Raw genomic sequence first — 24,577 nt, 5'->3', positions numbered from 1 at the left:
AACGCGCTCCTCCGCCATGGTACGCTGCTGGCGAAAGTATGATTCGCATTTGTTGATGAAGAGCAGCGGATCAGTCTTACCATCGTAACGGGGAAAATCCAATTTCTGGAATTTCGGAGGGCGATCAAGATCGCGCGCCCCGTCCTGGTGACCGCCGGCGCTGCTGTCCGTTGAGGATGACGCCTTGTCCTTCATGGCCGCCATGTCGGACTTCATTGTTGACAGTTCCGAAGTGAGGGCCTTCAACATCTCCATCACGTCGGCCATAGTTGGCTCACTCATGGTGGCTGGGTGCGGCGCGGACGCGGAGGATGATGGTGGTGATGGCGGGCTGCTGGGAGGGTGGGCGGCGGCTGTGGTGGATTGGGTGGGGCGGATGGGCGAGGATTGCCGGGAAAGGGAACGCCTGGAGGCTGATACCAGGTTGTCAAGGGCAGCGAACCCCTGACTGGCTGGACCGCGGCTACGGAGCTCGTAGCCGTCGGCCGTCTTCTCCGGTGAGGTTATACCCCTCTTCCGTAGGCTTACAGAGAATAGAGAGATTAGGGATAACTTTATTGCTTGATTGATCATGACCTCTAATACAGTTTATATAGGCCCATGGGCCGCCACACTTGGCAACAATAAAATAGGAAATAACTAATTAGGGATGAATCCCCTAAACTTAAGGCCAATCACTTATCTAATCAAATCAGCCACTTTCCTTAGCCGCACCTTCCTCCTGATCACCCGCGCCTGCTGCCTCAGCGCGTGCTGCGGCCCGCCTGACATCACGGGCCCTTCGCTGGCGTGCGTAGGTGCGGCCCCACATGACAATGGTCTTCTCTGCTACCATCCACACTGCTCCCAAACTAGGCAGGCTACTCATTACTAACTTCACCAGCGAAGGAAATGGGCCTCCGCTTATACTCTCAAGAGAAGGCATGTCCCACATCCCAAGCTCCTCCAAAAAAGGCAGCCCAGCCAGTCCACGTAGATGCTTCAAGTTTGGAAAATCTCGTAGTTCCATCACCCTTAGAAATGGAAAGTGAGAAAGCCCCTGGACTCCGCCACCAACTTGATTCTGCATCCACTGTGCGTATCTCCTACCTGAATACCCACAGATTTCCAGCTCTTTAATCCCAGCCGGCGGTTCCAGACCATCAAGTACAGCCGGCCTCAACTCAGTGTTCACCTCACCAACATCATGCGCCATCCCCTGTAGGCTCAACCTCTGTAAGTTTGTCTTCTGTTTCAAGCATGCCCTATGTGCATCATCTGGATCCATCACATGTTCAATACCTCTAATAGTTAGATACTTATTATTCCTACATATATTTGCAAGCTCTGAGATTTTGGCAAACTTTTCACTTTCACCCACAACAAAGAAGTCCAACTTTTGTATTCGACTGAGCTGTCCAATGCCTACAGGCATCCTTCCCAATTTTTTACAATTCTTTATGTTCAAAACATGAAGCTTATCCAAGTTGCCAATGCCTTCAGGCAATTCTACCAGCTCTTGACAGAAGCGAAGGTCCAAACACTCCAGATTTCTGAGTTCTGTGATACTTGATGGCAACCTCTCAATTTTGGTGTTACCAAGTCTCAATACTCTTAATTTTTCGTTTCTACCAATAGAGTTTGGCAACACTGTAAGCATACGGCAATTGGAAAGATCAATGCTTGAAATCATTTGACAATGACCAATAGAATCTGGTAAAAATTTCAAACGTTCACAACATGATAGGTTTAGTGTTCTTAACTTCTGCAGCTTGCCAATAGAGTTTGGTAACATTGTGAGCTCCATGCAGTCACAAAGATCAATGCTTGAAATCATTTGACAATCACCAATTGAATCTGGTAAACATTCTAAACTATTACACCATGATAGGTTCAGTGTTCTTAACTTCTGCAGCTTACCAATAGAGTTTGGCAAAGTTGTGAGCTTCCTGCAAGCGCAAAGATTGATGCTTGAAATCATATGGCAGTCACCGATTGAATCTGGTAAACACTTTAGACTTTTACAACCCGACAAATTTAGTGTCCTCAGCTTTTGTAGCTTACCAATTGATTTCGGTAACTTGAGAAATTTATCACAATTTGTTACGTGGAGCGCTTGCAGGCTCCAAACATCTGAAATGACCTCAGGAAGTGCTTCCAGTTCCCATGAATAAGAAATGCTAAGATACCTAAGATATTTTATATGCAGTATGGTGGTGTGTATTGAGTCTAAAATGGTACCTTCCACCATGATACTGCGCAAGTGTCTTGCATTCTTCAATTCTTTGCCAAATATTGAATCATCACAAGCAGCAACATAAACAGCACGTGCCTTTACAAACAAATTTTTGGGTAGAAGAATTCTTGGTTCATCAGTCAAAGAAAAGTATCTATAGTTATTCGTTGATTTGGTAGCCTCCATTGGCACAACAGTAGAAATTTCATCACTTTCACCAAGAAAAAAAAAATCATCACCTAAGATGCATCGAGCAAGATCATGAACCAAATCGTGCATCCTACATGTCAGTCTCCCACCTTTTTCCTCCAGGTTTAAGAAAGACATTTGCACAAGAGAATTGAAATGCTTGTGGCCAACATACTCCAAGTAATCCACACCATCTTCCAAAGTGATCAGATCATGAGCAATCCATTGATCAATCAATTGTTCTTTATCAATCTGATGACCTTTGGGAAACACTGAACATATTGTGAAGCACTGCTTCAAATGAGAAGGCAAATGAAGATAGCTCAGCCTCAAGCATGAAAATACTCTATGTTCTTCACCCTCAACATCTAATAAGCTATTGTTTCTCATTGCCTCCCACTCTTCTATCAGTTCCTTGTCACGGAGTACACCTGCTAGAACTTTAATTGCGAGTGGTACCCCACCACATTTTCCCACAATCTCTTTTCCAACCTTAAGAAATTCAGGGTCCAAACTATTTTCGGCCATTCCATAACTTTCTGTGAATAGTTGCCAACTGCTAGCCTCAGATAATAATGACAACTCAAATGCACATGTTGATCCTAGTATTTCTGCAACTTTACTACTACGAGTAGTCAGTAAAATCCTGCTTCCAGGTGCACCAACATTGATCAGAAATTCCCAGAAATTTTCCCACTGAAATCGAGACTCGGTCCAAACATCATCCAGTACAAGAAGAAACCTCTTTCCATGCTGTCCAGGTGCTTCCAACTTGTCTGAGATTGTTTTTCTCATATGTGGCACACCATGCTGTCCAGGATTATTGTCAGCAAAAGCTTCAAACATTTTTTTGACTAGCTTGTCGCCATCAAATTCTTTTGACACGTGAACCCATAGCGTAGAGTCAAAATTTTTCTTATGTTACCATCATTAAAAATCAGTTTAGCCAAAGTAGTTTTCCCAGACCCACCAAGCCCGATGATGGAAATTATCTTGAGTTTCAGTGGATCATCAGTCTCTTCAAGCTTGGATATTATAAGTTTCTTATCTTCATCTCCTCCGATTACTGATGCCTCATCAATGTCAGGCCATGATGACATCTCCCCAGTTCTCATCTTTGTTTGCCGAACAGGAGGATTCACTGATATACTATTCGTTATTGCATTATACTGTGTTCTTTGCTTCACAATTGCAGCAAATATCTTTTTGATTTTCTTGATCTTGCTGGCTGCCTTACATTGTGAAATAAATGATTTTGGTTTTGTGCACATATATTTGGACATAATACTACCATCAGCAGCAGCGTCATGTTTCTCAGCCTTCAGCTGGAACTCATCAACAACATCATCAACAGCATAAGCAATATCTTTCAACCTTTTGAGCCATTTAAATTATGTATCATGCCACATAGCTTCATATCTTGTTTCCAACCAACTGTTGATCTCCTCAACTTGATCCCTGAGCTCCTCAAGATCTCTTTTCACACCCACAACGTAGCTGTACTCTTTGATTAACAGTGGTGCTAATTTGTTGGCCACAACCTTCAATGTTGTAGATATCACAGAAGATACTGCAGCAGTCTCCATACCGAGTGTAGTTTTGAAAACCTCTCCTTCACCAAAATTTCCTACAAATTGCATTGTTAAATTAGAAGCTACTCTCAACAAAGTAAAAGAAAAAAGGGATTTTTTTAAAAAAAAAAAGTATGCTAAGATATGGGTTTTACAGCATACAATTCATTCAGTCATGTTTCTTTATATGTCTGGTGCCATCATTTATGGTTAGTGCGGATATTGATTTTATAGATGTGCGTGAAACAGTGGTTGATGATATATCTGACCTAGGAAAACAGGTGTAGCAGCAGTAGCTCTTTAGCCTTTTGTCTTTGGGTCGTTGAAGTGTTTCTTCTCAAACAAACTTTACTAGCCTTCTTGCTGCTTACATCATAGGCAGCAAAAATAAGCACAATATATGAGGAATCAGAGGTTAAAGGCTATGACATATAGTGCATATATGAAAGCAAACTAAATGGCTAGTTAGTGACTGGACGATGAACATACCATAGCCTCGAGCCCAGAAGAAGCAAAAGCAATCACATATGGTACTAACGATGTATGACTCGTGAGTTTCCGGCCTTCAGTACCTGACAATTGGCAGAACAATCACCAATTTTGTTTGCATAATTACATTCAAAGTGGAAATTCTAGAAGTCCATTGTTGGAGAAGTTATGAATGAACATCACTGGTGCAAACAAAAATAATAATGGAACAGACGACTTTTGTCCATGGTTAAAAAAAGGAAATACATGGAGCTCAGGTCAGCTGCAATGATTTGTCACTTCAGTTAAGTACCTGACAGTCAAATGCCAAGTTATTGTCCAAAAGATTACCATTCAAAGCAGAAAGCGCAGAAGACAGTACAAATGGACGAAAGTAGCAGAAGTGAAGAACAAAACAATACGTTATGCAAAATATGCAAATCAGAGCTTTCTGGAGCCTAATTCTATTGTTTTTACCCGTGCCATCTCCAAATGTGGCACAACAGAGCATCCAGAATCTGGGTTCCACAATGCGGGCTTGAGCCTAGATTTAGATTGCCAGAGATGCAAGAGCACTTGTGAGCTCCAACTAGCTTGTGATGCCCCTAGTGAACTAAATCAGCTGCACACGAAGGGAAGCAACCAGGACACAAGGAGTAATGCAGACTTGGGGTGTTGAACTGCTTCCTTGCAAATAAACTCTATTAGCCCGATTATGGATGCAAGCGGATTGTCTGCAAGGTTCACAAATAGGTTATTTTCACGTTCACAGGTTCCGCGGATACTGCAAAAAAATGACATATTTCCAGGTCTTGCGGACAACCTGCTTGCAATGCATCCATAGGCCCGCTTGTTCCTTACATCACAAGGACCGAAATAAGCACAATATATGAGGAGTAGATGGTGACTGGAAGATGGACATACCATAGCCTCTAGCTCAGACGAATCAACAGAAATCATGATTTGTGACTTCTAATCAAATTTCTTGCCTTCAGTACTTGACAATAGGCAAAACAATCACCAGTTTTGTGTGCTGAAAACAATAGTGATCTCCAGAAAGGGTAGATGTCAATTGTTGGAGAAGAAATCTATGAACGTTGCATATATTATGAGCTCAGATCTGCTACTTCTGGCTGTGCCACCTGCAATCTCCAGATGTATTTCTCCTTTCCTCCTGTGCACTGAATGCAAATCAGAGCTTTAGAGGTAGAAGGCCAGGGAATTATGGTGCTGGTGCTACTTATGATGTTTCTTGGGTGAATTCCTTGTGTGCCGTTAAAAAAGGTCGCAATGCTCTGTGTGTCTCTGGAAAAGTTCAGCGGTCTTCAGCGTCACTGCTTCAACTTTTGTGTGCCCTCCATACCACTTCCGTCAGTTTGGGCTCTAACGCCGTCAAACTGTAGGTGCGAAAAGTCAAAAACACCCTTCAGTCTAAATATGTCATTAATTTTTTTTAGCATCTTAACAACTTCAGGTGAAAACACTCAAAACTAGAAAGTTGTAGATCTCATCGAGATCTATAATTTTCATATAAAAATTATCTTCATTTAATTCCGCAAAAAAATATGATTTGATATGATTAATATATCTTAGAAAATCATATTTTTTTTGCGAAATTAAATGAAGATAATTTTTATATGAAAATTATAGATCTCGACGAGATCTACAACTTTCTAGTTTTGAGTTTTTTCATTTGAAGTCGTTAAGATGCTCAAAAAATTAATGACATAGTTAGACTTAAGGGTATTTTCGATTTTTCACACCTGTAGTTTGACGGCGTTAGAGCCCAAACTGACGACAATGGCATAGAGGACACAAAAAAGTTAGAGCAGTGGCGCTGAAGACCATTGAACTTTTTCAAAGACACATAGAGTATTGCGATCTTTTTTAATGGCACACAAGAAATTTCCCATGTTTCTTTGTGAAATCAACTATGCTTACAAAGAGCCAAAGAAGGTAGAAAGCAACCAGAGGAAGCCAACAACCCCCATCGAATAGAAAATAAACTACGGACCACTACTCTGAATGGAGTAATTAGAGTTTGGTCCCTAATGTTACAATCAATTTGAAATAAACCTTGCTTTAGATAAGTCAACTCAGTGTTTTTTACCTTTTCTAAATCTGTGCCCTCGCCTAACATTTCTTCTGATACAAATGCCTCCCTTGTGTGCACTCCATTCGTGATTAGGAAGCAAATTAAGATGTTCAAGCTTATTCATGTTAAAAAAAAATTTATAACAGATTCATGTTACAAATTACCTGCTTCGCACTGACATACTATAGCCAGTGTATTAAGGCCAGTATAACTTTTAAAGGTTCTAGGTCTTGTAATGTGTTTCACTGCAAATATGTTTGTTTGCTGCATTGGGTGAGTCTTCGTCAATTTTAGAAAACAGTCCCCCTTGCAGTTTAGATAGTGGCCGCTCAGCTGGAAACGCGTATCCAGAGTGTACTAATTAATATTCAACATCTGCAACTTAAAATAGTTCATGCAAATGCAATGCGGGGGAGATTAAAAGGCAGAAGAAGGAAATTTGGGTAATAGAAGAACCAGGAAAATCCAAGAGAAATAAAACCTAAATATTCCACAGAAACTATAAAAGAAAAAGAAACGATGAAATTCTGACAGCTGTCACCTGTGGGCTGCGGCACATTTCGCCGAACGGATGGCGCGCGGTGGCTTCTATCGCCGCGTCAACCAATTTGCTGACCACCAGTTCGCCGCTGCCTGCATCCCCGGCCGCCTCTCATTTAGTGCTCGCCACTGGCATGCGGCGTGGATCAATTAGCCAGGCAGTGCCCGGGCCCTCTCAGGCAGACCCACCCGTGACAGTCCAGAGAAGAATATCGGCGGAAGAGAGCGGCGGCGCTCTGTCAGTCAGACTAGCTGTGAACCACAAGAGAACATCTCGTGTGTTTGATGACGAGCAGGCCCATCATTTTAACTGAACACCAGAACAAAATGTTTTTCCACCATCAGAAATCGATCTGAAATCTCACAAGTGAAGGAGAATTAAGGAAAAACACTTGCTTGTTCTCAGGAGTTCAAAATGTACCGAATTTGTTGCGCCGGATGACGCAGGGTTGTGGACTTTGTACAGTCAAATGGTCCGTAGTTCCTGCATGCAACAGTACAGTTCGCCAAATTACTTGTGCATGCATGGTGTGAGGTAAAGAAAAGGAACCCTCAAATGGGTTTCCTTGCGTTGCATCATGTAGTTTTTCATCTGCTAGCGTTTTTTCTGTTAACCTATACACATAACACATATATAATTTGACCTGCAATAATAGTCCAGTACTTCAGACAACACCATATAGTTCACATTGTTTGAGAAATAGAGAAATACTGTGAGATGTCAACATTTTTCTTCTTCCTCATCTCGAACTAGAAGAACTGCGTTGTGCGCAGCAAAGCAGGATATAATTCCATCCCCTGGCCATTGTGGCAGATGATTCATTCCATCGTCAAATTTTTTTTTTTAGAATTTTAGGCCAAGCCCCCGTCTATTAAGCAAGGTCAACAGACTTCCATCGTCAAAATTAGGACTCCTAATAAAGTTGCAGATTCTCTCGCTAAAAAGGAAGAACAAGCTTTGATTCCTAGCCCTTGTCTCTTCTTCTGAAAGGTTTGTACCGTTTGTTTCGGCACCGGAAAACTCCCAAATACCAATGGGGTATTATTGACAGACAAAAAGGGTTGGAGGAGGTTGAATTGGGACGAGAATTTATTGGACTACGCTGCATCTAATTATTGATTGGGGCCGTATCGGAAGTTCAAAACTCTCACGATGTGCTTCGCTTGATGCGTAAGTCGAAAGTGACCTCTAGTCGGAAGTTTCGATCCCCTGTCGGAAGTTCTGTTTTGCACGGGGTCAGAAGTTTCGACTTTTCCTATCTGAATCCAAGTCAACTCAAAGTATATCCAAACTCCTCTGATCTCACGAGAAACTTGCAGATTGCGTCTTGGAGAGGTTTTCTATTAGGATAAGACCAACCTCTCTCTGTATATTAGAGGATCACGTCCAATTAAGGTATGCAACTACACGAACGATCAAAATCAATCTACTACCTCTCTTTTACCCTTCCAACCTTCATGTTGCTACATCGCTTGATCTGACGATCAAGAATGGTGCCCTAAGCTTGCTAGCTGACCTAGGTGAAAGTACAATTGGCCCCCTAAGTGGGTTTTGACGTTTTAATGACAAACAAAGGGCCTGTTCGGCTGGTATTAAAGCCGGCTGATAAGCAGGCTGAAGCTGTTTGTTGTGAGAGAAAAATACTGTAGATTCTAGCTGATAAGCCGGCTGATAAGTTCAAGCGAACAGACGGTTAGGGTCTAATAAGATTTATGAGCAATGGTGGCACAGGGATCAAGTTCCCCAAGGATCAGAGGCATATGCCTCTTCGGATCAAGAGAGAAGGAACATGCTATTGTGTGCAAGGAGAAGACTGTGTTGGCTTCACCCAGAAACCACTCAAACACACACACACACACGCCAATGCTCTTGACGAGAGATAGAAGAAGCACAATAGATTCACTATTTTCCAGCGAAGAACACCGCAACGACAAACTCGCTTGTATCTTGGCTACATGTTCACTGGACTTGGCAACTAAATACAGAGGAGCACGGGGGCTACATATAGGCCATGGAGCTCGCCTCCATGCTGACCTTCGTGACATGATTCGCAGGTCCCGTGCAGCAACACCATGAGCCACTTGCTCATCCGGACAATGTGGCTTCTACCATACAAATCGGCGCCATGCACACCACTACTCCAACTAGACTTGGTCACGGCCATTGCATGCTATCCAGGAGGAACACACAGCCATTGCATGCCATCCAGGAGGCACACACGACTCGATTGGTCACCCAAAAATAGCCAAACATGCACACCACCATGACGCGACACACACGCACATGCCATGGACACTACGTGTCGTGGATTATTTCTAACAATCACCCCCTAATCCATGACACGGCCGTACGACCAACCTACATGAGCATCCGCTCGTCGTCGACGTCGGTGCCTTCCTTGCTGCCACCGTGCTTGTCGCTACCTTCGCTCGAGCGCTCCTCGCTGCAGCGTTGACAACGCCAATGCACCTCCCACTGCTCCTCCGTGAGCAGCAGACGCTCGACGCCATCCATGACCGCCTCCGCTCCGCCACAACGCTCCTGCCGACGAGCTCCTCCAGCGACATGGTCGACATCTTCAACCTAGCTCTGGTATCAATTGTTGGCTAAGCCCAGGAACCGCTCAAACACACACACGCCAACGCTCTTGGAGAGAGATAGAAGAAGCATAATAGATACACTATTTTTCAGCGACGAACGCCGCGGCGACAAACTCGCTTGTATTCTGGCTACATGTTCACGGGACATGGCAACTGAATACAGATGAGCACGGGGGGCTATATATAGGCCATGGAGCTCACTTCCATGCCGGCCTTCATGCCATGATTCGCAGGACCCGCACAGTAACACCGTGAGTCACTTACTCATCTGGACAATGTGGCTTCTACCATGCAAATTGGCGCCATGCACAACACTACTCCAACTAGACTCGGTCTCGGCCATTGCATGACATCCAAAAGGCACACACGGCCATTGCATGCCATCCAAGAGGCACACATGACTCGATTGGTCACCCAAAAATAGCCAGACATGCACACCACCATCACGCGACACACACGTGCATGCCATGGACACTACTTGTCGTGGATTATTTCTAACATTGGCAAAGAAGCAAGGCACTCCCGAAGCATCAGCTAGTACATCTCATGCTACTCGTCGCTCTCCGCACACAGCACCAGCTTCTCTCCCACCAGGCCCTTCTCCTTCTCGCTCCTCCGGTGGTTGTTGTATCCTCACCAGTGGTCTCAAGGCTGCTATCTCTCAGGTTTTCAAGGCCTGCGGCACTGCTACCTTATCAACGAGGACCATCAGATCCGTCAAGAGCTTTTATCAGATGCGTGAGCATATGCGCATGCCTTCGTAGCCTCCTCCTCCTCTGAACTTTGGTGAGTTATTTGAGGATTTCAATTAGCTGATTGACCCTACAGCTGATCCTTCTCCTCCTCGTGCTGCTCCTCCCGATGATGATGAGACCCTGGCTGCTGCTATGGCACGGCAATCTGGTGATGGCAAGGTTGCAGTCCCTCCCAATTTTTATGATGAGGACACCGTGGTCGAAGGCTAGGATGTCTTCATAGACGACGTGACAATGACGGTGACGGTGACGGTGATGATGACGATGGTGATGGTGATGATGACTTGGTGACAACGAGTGACCTTCTGTGGAGCCTAGTTCTCTCTATTGGTGCTTGTTGCAAAAGGGGAGAACCTTGTTAGGCTTACTCTTTTTCGGCATGTTCGCTGGTTGGTTTCTAGGCTGGTTTGGGCTGGCTGGTGCTGGTTTATTGTGAGAGAAAAACACTGTTGGCTAGCTGATTTGGGCTGGCTGAAACCAACAAGCGAACAGGCTGTTTATCTCGTCATGATTTATATATCTTTTGGACTTGTTTAATCTATCTTAGTGAACTTGCAATCGTAAACTTCATCTCGTGGTGGTATGTGTGTGATGGATGATTGTAGGACAAGTTTAATGCTTATTTATCTATCTAGCTTGTGGTTGTGGCTTATGACACTTTTGTGTGACGAGTGTTGTTTGTTTTAGTCATGTGTTTTGGAAATTTGGCTCTTGAATTCATGACCAAAGTTTCTTTTCTTGTTTGTGGTATAATATGTCATATTGCATCACACTTTGTATTTTATATGCTTGCTCACACACTTGATAGGCACCCAACGAATTCCAACATATAGGTGGAGCTCTTTGAATTAATATAAGTGCAAAATTGACTTTACAAAGTCTCAAATTGAATTCAAATAAATTGCACATGCATATTAAGGGGTTGCTTCTTATATAAGTTGGATTTCAAAAGTTTAAATTCTTTTCAATCTTTTATGTAAGCCTAAATTGGTTGTCATAAATCACCAAAAAGAAGGAGACTGAAAATATAATTGACCCCCTGAGTGGGTTTTGGCATTTTAATGACAAACAATTTAGGATCTAACAAGATTTATGAGCAGGTCGCAGTGGTTAAGTACAAATGGAGATTTGTTGGAATCATTAAAGGAAATGAGAGCCCTCAATCTTTATTTAAATCAAAGGCTTCAAACTCAGGGAAATGAACACTTTTGCTAAATTTGAGTTTAGAGAAGTTGTACTATAAAGAGGGTTGCAACTCTCACTATAGATGATGCTCTAGTGCTCAACAATTCATCTAAAATAAACCTAGAGACACACAAACACTTCATTGCACCCTTAGCATAGTGTCGGAAGTATTTATTCCGACAATTCGTAAAGCACCTATGCTAATCACTAAGTAATTCTTTCTTGAGCAGCTGAAAGGTTTCTCTTTTTTCTCTCTGCTCAACCGAAGTTGCTAGTTCTCTTCTTTCTTGAGCAGCTGAAAAACTTCCCTGTGGAGATCTAGACAAACTGGAGCTGTGGCAACAAGAGCTCCTATACGGGCAACGCCCCTGACGTGGGCCCTTTTTTTCTATTCGGCCGGGGCACAAATGCATCACGTCAGCCTAATCATCTATAGAGTCAGCACCTGGAGTCCTGGATAGAGTCGGCACTGGCATTTCCCTCATTTTCCAACACGAACAGCTTGTTCGCTCGTTTCAGTCAGGGCTTATCAGCCAGCCAACAGTATTTTTCTCTCACAACAAACCAGCACCAACCGGGCTTATCAGCACAGAAACCAATCAGCGAACGGGCCGAAACACGATTAGCCCCGCTTCTTTTGATTATTAGATCATGCATGCAAACTACTCCGCGTGAGCCTCACATATCACACGACTCACATGTACACAATATAAGATTGCCCCCACTCACCACGCATGCATCATGTTGGTCACACATGGTCTATTCTTTCTTCTTCTTCTTTTGAACCTTTCTTTCTTCTCCTTTTCATTAGCCAAGCATCACGCTGGACCTATCACGGGGCCATATTCAACACCTACCATTTTTAATTGGCCATCACATGGCCCTTCTTTTTATTATTATTCGGCCATTACATGACCACTGTAAAAGACAACTTAAGGTAAGTTGGGTCACTTAAAAATAATACGTACACTAAAAAGTAAACACAACATGGTACTGTTGATGCCGATTAGGGTCTGTGACATCCGGCCTAGTTTGGAATTTGGCCCATAGTGGCCCATATGCAAGTTAATGAGATATTGTGGAGAGTTTAGTCCCACCTTGGTTGTTAAAGGTGGGATAGACCAACATATAAGGCTTCTAGAGTCCATCCCACCATCCCCGGGTTAATCCTTTTACGCGAAGCGAGGACGAAAGCGTAAGTGGAATGGTGGTAAGTGTGGTTTGCTCAGCGTGCAGAGTGGATCTAAGCCGTTTGGACTCTGGGGCGTTACAAAATGGTATCAGAGCCGACCTTCGCGGCCACGGGCACGTGCGGGCCAGGGGCGTGTACATGGGGTTCATTGCGCATGTAGGCCCTGCGGGGTGCACGGCATGGCACATGTGCCGGCACTGGGCGCACGGTTGCGTGTGCTAAGAGGGAACGTTCCTGGTCATCGTTTGCCCGATTGTGGGTGTGTTGGGCCGACGAGGACGTTGGTTCATATGCAAGTTAATGAGATATTGTGGAGAGTTTAGTCCCACCTTGGTTGTTAAAGGTGGGATAGACCAACATATAAGGCTTCTAGAGTCCATCCCACCATCCCCGGGTTAATCCTTTTACGCGAAGCGAGGACGAAAGCGTAAGTGGGATGGTGGTAGGTGTGGTTTGCTCAGCGTGCAGAGTAGATCTGAGCCGTTTAGACTCTGGGGCATTACAGGGTCACATACCAGCGAGGACTAGTATGCTTGAGGCCACACACATCCTAGCACGCAGCAGAGACAAACATCGAGGCCGACCATCAAGTCGGTCATGCGATGTAGACGTTCGTTCTTCGCCTGAAAAGCTCACGAACACCTTCCAAGAAGACCCGTTATGGAGAAGAACAATGAGGTTGTGCTAGGTCGGTAAGGCCACCTAGTGCGTCAATGAATCTCGTCGAGAGAGGTGCTGGACAGCAAAGGGTTGGAAGAGATAAAAGTGGGGAAAGTAGTACTAGGTAGATTTTGGATCTTGGATTGATTGTGTATGGTTAATCTCAATCGGCCATGATCTAATATATATAGAGATGGTGAATTTTTTCTAGTAGGAAACCTACCCAAGTTGTGATCAAAGTATTTAAGCATGTTTGCAAAATATCAAGGTAAATTCCCTTCCCAAATATGATAAAAAAATCCCTTCCCAAATCTCTGTACTTCCTTTCTAAATGTCAAAATGTAATATGAACTTTTAAAAAGGTATACTTTTGTCTCGTGGTGAGGCTAAGGGAACCTCCTCCCTCTTCTCCATGCGGCCATAGGGTGGGCGCAGAGAGCAGGTTAGAGCTTTCCCAACGCTCCAACCCGGGATTGTAGCCTTGTCAGGATATGTAGGATTGGACGCGACGTGGAGAAAAGAAAGGAGAAAGCGGTGGCTTGCAGAGTAGACAGAAAAGCTGAGTGATCCGTGAAGAGAGAGATCAATAAGAAAGTTGTGGGTGAGAAAAGAAATACTCTTTTAGTTGGAAAAAGCAAGCAGACTAGCAACAGTAGTGAGTACAAAAGTACTCGTACTAGACTGTTGCCTCCGTCCAAACTTACATGGAAGGTTACTTTTACTTGAGACCACCGTGAACTGCTTGTGTTGTTATTGCCCTTAGGGCTTCCCCAACGCAAGGATGTGGCGTACTGCCTTAGACTCCACGATGATGTCAAACATCCACGTCAAAAAGACTTATAGCCTTGCAATGCCCAGAGTGGCCTGCAGAAGAAGCAGTGATCTCATCGGACCAAAAGATGAAGCTACTACACAAAATGTGCAGGGAGTGTGGTCCATGGAGAAAAAGTAGAGAAGTGGAAAAGAATAGGAGAGATTGGAAGGGGACATGATGTGATGGTGCAGTAAAAAAGCAAAGCTGCCTTCGATAGGGGTGTTAACCAAAGAGCACAGCTATTTACGCGTACCTAGCCCAAGGCCAACAGCATGTGCTGCCTCCGTTGGCGGTGCCCTTATAGAGATGCAGCTGTAGCTGCTTCTTTTAAAAAGGGAGATGCAGCTTCAGGGATCGCGAAACCAGGTAAGAAAGATTGATCAGAGGTTGGGGGGAATCTGTAATGGAAGCAGTGTTGATTGAATGCCTAGTACTCTCTCCTTTCATAAAAGGGTGCAATTCTCACTTTGCAAGTCAAATAATTTTGAACTTTAACTAAAGTTATATAAAAAATACTATTTACCATGGTTGTGGTAATTCATGTTGGCTCTAACTGGTGAATGTCGACTAGGTAATTACGGGGCACGATATGTGGGTACAACTCCGAAGAACCGACCAGTTGAACAAAGGACAATCTGCTCCCCTTATTTGCAAAATTGTTACATAACAGGGTAGAATCATCAACACTAGCAAAACACTACCTTGGGAACATACATTTGCCAAGAAAAAAAGAACTCTGATTGACCATTGACGCATTTACAAGGACATGTTCCAGAGTAGGTAACTAGGCGTCACTCCATAAGGATAACTCAGTTTCCCCGAAATTTGGATGACAAAAAGTTTTGAAACTTAGAAAATTCGTCCATCGCATCCGGAAGAGGAAGTGTGAAGGGAGGAAGAACACTTTGTCCAGCCTTCAGACCCATCACACCTGTCGCAGGCGGGAGCGCCAGCGCAGGCTGCTGCTTGTTTAGCTTCTCAATGATGTAAGAGAGAGCCCCAAAGGTCAGGCAGCTCTGAATCAGAATTTGTGGTGCACCTGAAACCCAATAAAAAAATGTGATATTGATTTCAACAATTACTGCACCGGGCCATCATATTCTAAGAAATCAAAAACAAGTGAGCATAACAAATTAACTTGAATGGAATGCAAATAGTCAATGTATGCCATGGACATCAACAGAAGATGAGTAATTGGAATCTAAACATTGATACTCCATAGTGCACAAGAGACAAACCACAATTGATTATGGAGGCATCCTAAGGAGATATCAAAATGCGGAATTGTTAAGCATAATAAGCATCAAACTTTCTATTCGTGACAGACACTCAGACCATTCAATCTAAAGAAACAGGCATGCCATCAACTAACACAAGTTTACAACCAGCTTAGTCCCCTGCAGAGGAAGGTTTCTATGCTATGCTCCAAAGGTCAACCAGATCAAGGGTTGCAAGCAAAGGTACAACCCAAGAACCACACATATGAGCAAGTGATCATAAAATTTTTAACACAGACATTGTGTTTTCACTTTTCAACAAACAGTGTCAAAATTGCCAAGAGCATATATAAAAAAGAGCAATTGTCTCATAGCCAGAACTCGGCATAAACAATGTGGCTATTGTTTATGTAACCTTTGTCCTCACCAGGCCATTAAGGAACAGGCTGTGCAGCAATTGTAAATTAAAACAGTTCAAAGCTATTGATTACACATTTCCTGAAACTTTACCTGGAAAGCTCAAAGCAAGGCCAGTACAACAGCCTGCGACTCCTGCATTGATTCCTGGAAATAAAATAATTGACATGTTAATGCATTCATGCATTTTTAGCATTTTATTAATCCAGAGGAATAAAAAAAGAAACAAACAGAACACAGACAAATACAAACCATCATCTTTTCCACGAAGTTTTCTCAAAGAGCAGGCTACCAAACTTTGAACACCAGCAAGAACAGCAAATATCTAGATCAAGAAGGCAAGATTTACACCATGAGATGTTGGTAAACAATAGGCACAAAGTGGTATCCACATGTGGAAAGAATATCCTTATACCTTAGCAGATGACGCAGCATCAGGAAATGATCCTTTAAACCCCTTCATCATAACCAAACCTTTACCTGAAAAATTAAAGAAAATAGAAAAGTGGAGCTATCTGATTATACATGTAGGCTTCACAGCAGAAGACCAAAAAAGGAAAACAAAAACACAATCTGGAGCTAGACACCACCAGGATTCCAGGACCCACCTAGCACTTTTTAGAACACTGTGTTAGTTAAAATATAGGATCTTGTGCTCACTAATCCAATAAGTCATACAGGGGATCTCTACCGATTGTGTGATTCTATAGTTGTTGACCCTCTAAGAAAGAGCATAAAAATAAAGCTACAGCCGAGAATATATGGTTTAAGCAGAGGGATACTGATCCACTACCAGTGCTAACACAAATAAAAGCATAATAATTTTCTAGAAAGGGCTTTATGGTGCCAATTTCATTCAATATGGTGATGACTGTAACATCAGTTAAAAGGATTAAGTTCTTCATATCTCAGTTTTGGTTTCTTTTTGCTTCTTCACAAATCAAGGTAGAAGTTATTTGGATGAACTCTTTCTTTTACATGTGAGGATTCAGATCAGGCCAGCATTGCTCACGTGAACCATATATGCACTTGAAGGGCTAAACCAGATTTTGGGATATAACTCTATGGATAATTTATGTATAAAACTCAAGTGAATTGTAGCTTTGATAATACCAGTAGTATTTCCTATTTGGTACAAGCATCTCTGATTTCCTATTCCTGTCTTCTCTGAAGAGGAGCTATCTTTCAATTTCTACTTGTAAGCAGTGAATCAAATAATACAGCTGGGGCCCAGACTGGTTTGAACAAGAGAAGATACAAGTCAGGGTTCTGTTTGGTCAGCTGTGTGTGATGATGCAGAATGAACTAAGAACACAAGATGGCATCTGGTTGGCATGATGGATGCTGAAAATACAAGGTTATGCCATCGGAATGTAACCAGCATTATTCCACTTATCTAATCTTAATTTAACTTTTGCAGCTCACCTTTATCCAATTTAATCACTAATGTAGATCCCCACTTGCATAGGGTTGTAAGAAGACCCAATTTCCCAAATTAAACTAATCCTCACCCATGCAGGGCAGGTAGAGTAACAGAGCAGCAGATGTGAAATGCTCCAAACACACCTCCAGACCTTCTCTTTCATTAAAAAACAGATATGCTACAGAAAAAATACTCCAGAACCATCCAACTCACCAACTAACTATTCAACTATGGACAATACATCAATTTGAAAACAGATTACCTATTAGTTGGGTTTCTGTAAACTTTTTCAGATAACACAAATACCCATGCAAGTGAAGCTTTTCCAGGCTGAGAGTCTCAGCCCTAAGTCAAGTGATATCTGACTGTGTGAATCAAGGTTTAGTCATTTTTAGTTTCTTTTATTATTTTAATCCTTACATGTTTCATGAATACAGCCAATACTAAACCTCTGTACGGTTACATGGTCAGGCCTCAGGAGTCATCAGGACAAAAATAAAGTGAATAAAACAGAGAAAATTTCACCCCCCCCCCCCACATTTCAAATTTAGACATTTATTGAAACCAAATAGTCCCACTTGAATCAGATCTTCTCTACAATCTGTAGAAACTTAGACAACACAACACTAATCTAACAAAACAAAGTTCTAAATGGTGCAATTATAGACCAAACAAATGAAAACAGTTCCTAAGAGCAGAGTTGTACAATAAAGACCACAAATTGGACCAGGGCACAAGTACCTGGCTACGCCCAGGATGAACAATGGCCATAGCAAAACAATACTTATCACACCAATTGGGAGGCTAGAATTGGGGAAACATAACCTCATCATCCCGAGTCCGCACCTGAGGGCCTCGAAATGGCGTCACGACCACACGTTGCCTCGCCGTCGGTGAGCCATAAACCCTAGCGCGAGGTTAAGGTTCCATTCGAACGGGGAGGCAAGGGAGAGCAGAGACGACGGGAGGCGTGGGTTTACCGTATCCAACGACGGCGCCGACGAGGGAGCCCGCGGCGGACTCCCAGGCGAAGCGGAGGAGGCAGACCCCTGGTGCCGCGGTGGCCGCGGCCAGCGGGCTCGGGTTCCGCGACACCGCGAGGCGTGTCAGGATCGGGTTGGAGGCGGCGCCGGGGCGGCGAGCCCCCATCCCCTGCTGAGGGGACTCGTCGGAATCGGATCCGGTGGTGTCGCCGTCGGAGAAGGGGTCATCCTCCGGCCTCGGATCGCCGCCGCCGCCTCTCGCCATGGCCGCCGCGGTCTCGTGTCCCTGTTCGTGTTCGCGAGCGTGTGTGTCTAGCGAGCGGGCGCGGCTCGTCACGGGGACCGGGTGGATCGGTGCACCGCCACTGCGCACTGTCCGCGTGCACACCCTGCGGCCTGCGGATGGCGCCACACGCGAGTACTCCGTAGGATCCTCTGCGGGCAGTGGTGAGAATCCACCGTGGATAAAGAGCAGTTGAGTTCTTGGTACGTGGCGGTGTTTCAGGCAAATATCAACGAGTAAATTTATGTTATTATGTGTCTGATCTGAATGGTGTGCTAAAAAGATACAATATTTATACTGGTTCGAACAGAATGTCCCTACGTCCAGTTCGTGGCTGCTGCTCGTGTTATTAGCACCAAAAAATTCATAATAGAGGTTACAAACGGACGAGAGAGGGAAATGTCCAAGTCACTAATGGAAAGGTCGAATAAGTGCTGAGAGCTTGATTGCTGCTCAGCTATGCATCATGTCATGCTTGGTGCCTTGAGTCCATCCCTTAGTGGGGTGCCCTGCCGTCCCTTTTACAGGTCAAGGGAGAGCAGGGATTACAGATGGGAGAAAGAAGAAAAACCAGCGGCCAAGGAGGTCCTTCAAAGATACCGGGTATTCCTTTTCCTCTGTGCGAGCCCCGCTGACATGGCAGACAGTGTCAGGGATAGCCCCACGCTGGGAGCACGTCCGCTGATCCTGTCATGTCCCGGCATGGTCAGCAAGTTGTCATGTCTCATCTCGCCCCGGTGGGCGGCGCGGTGGATCAGGGTGCTGATCCACGGCCATGCAAAGAGCAGACAGTGCAGAGACCACACGTCCATTATTGTAGGTGATGCGAGTTTCCTCTTTGACCATAGTGATTGTCGTGAGCTTCCGTCAGGATCCGCGCCCGAGGGCAAATGGCGGCGTCCATAACACTGTAAGACAAATATCGACGCCTATAACACTGTTCGGGCTCTGACATGCCTAGAAGGGCTTAAAGTGCCCATCTTGTCATATCCTAACGGTACTTTCCTATAGGCTTGCAGGGTATGGGCCTCGGTATTGTGGTCGACTTGAGTGTCCTGCCTTATCTGCGTGCGTAATTGTGAAGGAGCAGTGCGCAGACATCAGGCGAGGTGGAGCTAGTCCCCAGACGTCGGGCGAGGCAGAGCCAGCCCTCTGACGTCGGACGAGATAGAGTTTGCCCTCAGACGTCAGGCGAGGCGGAGCCAGCCTTCGGACGTCGGACGTGGCGAACCTAGCCCTCAGACGTTAGGTGAGACAGAGCCCTCAGACGTCGGGCGAGGCGAAGCCAGCCCTCATATGTCGGGTGAGGTGGAGCTAGCCCTTAGACAATGGGCGAGGCGGAGCCAGTCTTCAGACGTCGGACGAGGTGGAGCCTGCCCTCGGACGGTGGGCGAGGCGAAGCTAGCCCTCGGGGGTCGAGCGAGATAGAGTTTGTCCTCAGACGTTAGGCAAGGCGGAGCTAGCCCCGGACGTCGGACAAAACGGAGCCCCCAACCTTGGTGGTTTGGACAAGGTGAGACCCACTGGGAAATATAGTTGCATTCTTGATCACTCTGATGAATTAGCGCTGATGGGTATCAACTCCTCTTCTTAGGGTGCCCTACTTTTGGTCCCCGACAGTAGCCCCCGAGCCCCCAGGCGATTCAAGTAGAATTATCTGGGGGATATTTCGACTTGCCAGCAGGTGCGTGCGAGCGCACCCGGTGGTGTAGCCCCCGAGCCTGCGGAGGTGTAGAATACTCCTTCGGAGGTTTTTTCGAAAGGGAGGACTCTACGGGCCTTGGCTTTCTCTTGTCGCCCACGGCGTGCCTTGGGGATGATGATTCCCCTTTTGCTGAGGTCGGACCCTTCGCGGGTGTGGTCGTGAGTTTTGATGGTTGTTTAGCTGGATAGTTAGATTGGGTCCCGGCATCCCGTTTGCGGGGATTCGGCCAGGGTAAGCTTTACTGAGACTCAATCGTGGGCTGATATGTCCGTGGCGCTCGTGCTCCTGGGCGCTGGCCATTTGCGGGGCCTATGTGGCAGAACCTCTTAAGTTATAGGGCCCACATGCACCTGTCACTGTCCGACGACTTTTGACATTTATGCATATGTTTTCAATAACTTAAAAAGACTGTCGGGTGTCCTCGGAGAACCCCGAATCATCCACGATTTCCGAGCAAGATCATGTTACATAGTCATTGCAGTATTACAACATTTATTCAAATATCAAAACCAGAGTAAAAACAGCGGAAGTCTTATGATAACATAGTTTACAAACCAGTTGTTTCAAACCTTACAAACTAAGTTCGATAATTATTACAAACCATATAGTAGTGGAGTGGCCTAATTAATATAGACATATCACATAAAATAAACATCCTGCCCAAGGATCACACATTTACTTCTCATCGTCAGAACGAACGATAGTCATGCAGCACGATCCAAAACAGATCTGCTCATGAGGCTCACCTGCAACAAGGGTCAACGAACCCTGAGTACGAAAGTACTCAACAAGACTTATCCGAAATATTAACTGATAAACTCAGTAATGCAGGCTCAGGGATTCAAGGTATAGCTTTAACAATGATCAAAGTTCTTTTGCGTAAAAGCTTTTTTAACAACATTCTTTATATAGAAAACTTCTCAAGAATTATATACAAAGCTGACACGATCCACACTGAGATCATAAAACTTCATATCCAACACCTTCACAAGTCTTATTCAAGTTCCGGTTATTAATTCTACGATGATGAATAGTGAGTTGAGTCTCCTTAACCAAGGAGCAACGACGATTCGAACCGATTAAGAACCCAGCTGGGGATTCCAGACCACACGACATATGCAGGTCCCCGACCTACATATACCAACCTACCCTCGGATCCCCTAAAACAAGAACGGGTCCGCGCCACCCGAGAACACAGTACTCCACCATTCCAGCCCATGGCCACGTGGGTACACGCTATTCCCGCCATCTCTCCACTCCCAGTGCGCGAGTAGCCATTCTCGTAATAGAATTGCCAAGTTCAGGCTTACCGGAGTATGTGGTTAGTACTACAAATTCTCACCTCATGCAATTCAACAATGGACGTGCCTTAATCGACACAGGCGAAAAGACCCCGCTCACAAGACCTCCATGTCTGGTGGCTCACACTCACCGAGTCCGCCCGGTCTAGATTTATTACTCCACGTTCTCATATCACATGCTAACATAATTAACCAATGTTCCATTTAAAACTTGCAGGTGGTAGGTAGTCACCCGACTTTCATCGTTCTACGCATAGCTAAGCAAAACTAGGCATATACGAGTTTAAAAACTGGTAATATGGTAAACATGGAATAACAAGGGTGGTAATGCACCAATTAGGCTTTTACTTAACTCCTAATCACTTAATGCAGTAACAGAAAGCAAAAGCGAAATTAATTTGTAAAACACAAGGTAGGGTTGTATGCATCCGGGGCTTGCCTTCGTTGACGGAAAAGTCCAGTTCCTGCGACGTTTCACAAGTATTCGATCCGACCTCAACAAACGGATTAACTTCTTCCACGACTTGATTAACTACCACGTGTTCACCTTCGTTCACTACACATAGTAACAATGCCATGTTTAACATGATGCGGAATACGAAACATGATGCTCTATGATGGATGCAAAATTAATAATTTGAATACAACTTTCCTTCACGGTACAGTTGCAAGTCAAACTAATCAAACCTTTTTCACAACACCCAAATCAATTGCCAAGGATCATTATCAACTAATGACCCAAGGTCATCACTCAATCCAAAAGTCCAAACAAAAACCTAAATCATTAAAAGTTACTATTCGCTTTTATGAATTAATTATTTAATTCAAAATTATGAAATAAATCAACTTATTCTAATTGAGCTCAAAATTTTAGTACATATTCATTACCTGGTGACTAAGTGGCAAAATAAATTTCATAATTTTTGGATAAATAAATAAGCCTAGAAAAATCATGGAAAGTCATTTATTAATTAATTGAGCAATTTTTATCATATTCCAAAAATATTGAAAATCAATATTTCAAATTTTTGTCATATAATATACATCATAGAGAATTCGCACAAAAATTTTTATAATTTTTGGAGCTCTAAATAATTCTACATAAAAATAACAAATTACAGCACTATTCATTTAAATCTGAAAAACAGAAAATTCATTTTGAACGTTGAGTCACTGACATGGTGACCCCACCTGTCATCTTCTACCTCGTGCTTTGACTACGGTGATGATGGCGCTGACCGGCGATATCTCGCCGCCGGTGAGTCCAACGGCGACGGCCAAGGTACCTACACCCTCCTCGAGACTAGGCGCATCCATTTTGAGCATAAGCCCGACTAACTATGGACTGGACCGAGCACTACGTCGGCCATGACGGCCACGACGGCGTGGCTACGCTACGCTGGCAAAATGAAGCCAAAAACGGTGAAACAGAGGACATGGGAAGGTTCAGTGGCTCACCACGAACACATTGGAGCAAAGAACGAGACCGGATAAGCTTCGGTGACACGGGTCGACGTTGACAGCGGTCACGGCGGAGCGATCTTCGACGACGACGATGCTCCGGTAGCTGTGGTGGTCAAAATGAGAAACCAATGGGTCACAAAGCACTACATCATTGCGGCGAAGCCGAAGCAAGACTCAGTAAGGGCAGAGACTCACCGTAGCGCGCTAGCCACGGCGACGCGCACTCCACGGTGGTGCTGCCGGCCGTGAGGAAGAAAAGCGCCGAATGGCGTTTCCCGATGATGGCAAGCGACCAGGGCTAGTTATTTAGGTGCGCAAGGATGAGACGGAGCTGGGACAAGCTTATCAGCGACAGTGAAGCACTACGACATCAACACGAGCTCGCCGGAGTTATGGCCGTGGCGTCGGAAAAACAGAGCAAGAGAGCGGAGGCAAACGGCGACGGCCAAGGCTAAGTAGAGCAGCTCAGAAGCGCAAGGAAGCTGCGTTGTGGCCTTCACCGCGCCAGCGCGACATCAAAGACAGCCACGACCGCGCCTGGAAGAAAACCGAAGATCGCCGGCCATGTAGCTTGGGCGGTGAGTACTGTTCACCGAAATTACAGATTTGCCATTCGGTTTCAAATTCAAATTACTCCCAAATTTGTATAGAAACTCAAAAATCTCCAAAAATAAAAGTTGTTTAAAATCAAAAGTTCTACAACTTTGCTTTTATAACCAACCCCTAATTGTATCTAGATTTTGAAATGATCTTTTAAATTCAAATAGGGGATATTTAACGAATTACGCCTTTTTGAATTACTCAAAATTTTTCTAAACAACTTGAAAAACTCCAAAAACAAACTTTGTATAACTTGCCAAGCTCTATACTTTTGCTTTTGGGCCCAACCCCAAAATATGCTTAGATTTTGAAATGGATTTTCGGGGTAGGGTTTAAATGTTGAAAAGCGGGGTTTTCTGGAAAAATTCAAAATCCAAACAAATATTGAACTTGAGTCAAACAATACAATTCAACATTCATTACACAATTGTAAACTTGTTTTAGTACATGTACATCAAAGTTTTTACCAAATGCCAAATGCTTTGCAATGCATATGATGACATGTCAGATTTTAATATTTAAACACCCGAGGTGTTACAATCCTTCCCCCTAAAAGAAATCTCGCCCCGAGATTTAAAGCCATAGGGTAAGTAATGGAAAAGGGAATGTGTCAGTCCAAAAACATCCAAAACTTGCCTATAAAATAGCTGAGGTTCCTATACAAAACACAACTTGTAGCAACCGAGCACAACTAACACTACTCTATTCTATATTGACGCTAGAAAACTCTAGAAACTTTTCTAACAAGTAATCTTCTGATTCCCAAGTAGCTTCCGCTTCTGAATGTTGATTCCATTGTATTTTATAGAACTTGATTGTCCGTCTTCGAGTAACACAATCTTTCTGATCTAACACTCGGATAGGATATTCGGAATAGGTTAAATCCGGTTCTAGTTCTA

At 44.2% G+C, this 24,577-nt stretch overlaps 1 protein-coding gene and 1 pseudogene across 1 annotated transcript; both read right to left on the bottom strand.

Moving 5' to 3' along the window:
• Nucleotides 1-691: 691 nt before the first annotated feature.
• On the bottom strand, nucleotides 692-4,360 carry LOC136506052 (putative disease resistance protein RGA1; annotated as a pseudogene).
• A 10,518-nt stretch (nucleotides 4,361-14,878) lies between these two features.
• On the bottom strand, nucleotides 14,879-18,707 carry LOC136504600 (chloroplastic import inner membrane translocase subunit TIM22-2-like). Its single transcript, XM_066499555.1, has 5 exons — nucleotides 18,323-18,707; nucleotides 16,335-16,399; nucleotides 16,172-16,244; nucleotides 16,013-16,066; nucleotides 14,879-15,324 (listed from the first exon to the last, which is right to left on the bottom strand). The coding sequence occupies exons 1-5, from the start codon at nucleotides 18,588-18,590 to the stop codon at nucleotides 15,095-15,097; spliced, it is 690 nt and encodes a 229-aa protein (XP_066355652.1). The 5' UTR covers nucleotides 18,591-18,707; the 3' UTR covers nucleotides 14,879-15,094.
• Nucleotides 18,708-24,577: the final 5,870 nt, after the last annotated feature.

The sequence above is a fragment of the Miscanthus floridulus genome, chromosome 14 (genome assembly GCF_019320115.1).
Source record: "Miscanthus floridulus cultivar M001 chromosome 14, ASM1932011v1, whole genome shotgun sequence".
NCBI classification, from domain to species: Eukaryota; Viridiplantae; Streptophyta; class Magnoliopsida; order Poales; family Poaceae; genus Miscanthus; species Miscanthus floridulus.
This window is presented reverse-complemented; position numbering and strand designations above follow the sequence as displayed.

Bases quoted from the DNA above. Each gene is read 5' to 3' on its own strand.
- LOC136504600 (XM_066499555.1), bottom strand. From the start codon at position 18,590: ATGGCGAGAGGCGGCGGCGGCGATCCGAGGCCGGAGGATGACCCCTTC. The intron at 16,400-18,322 runs GTAAACCCACGC...TTAATTTTTCAG, and splicing joins CGGCGCCGTCGTTGGATACG to GTAAAGGTTTGGTTATGATG. The intron at 16,245-16,334 runs GTATAAGGATAT...TTCTTGATCTAG, and splicing joins ATGCTGCGTCATCTGCTAAG to ATATTTGCTGTTCTTGCTGG.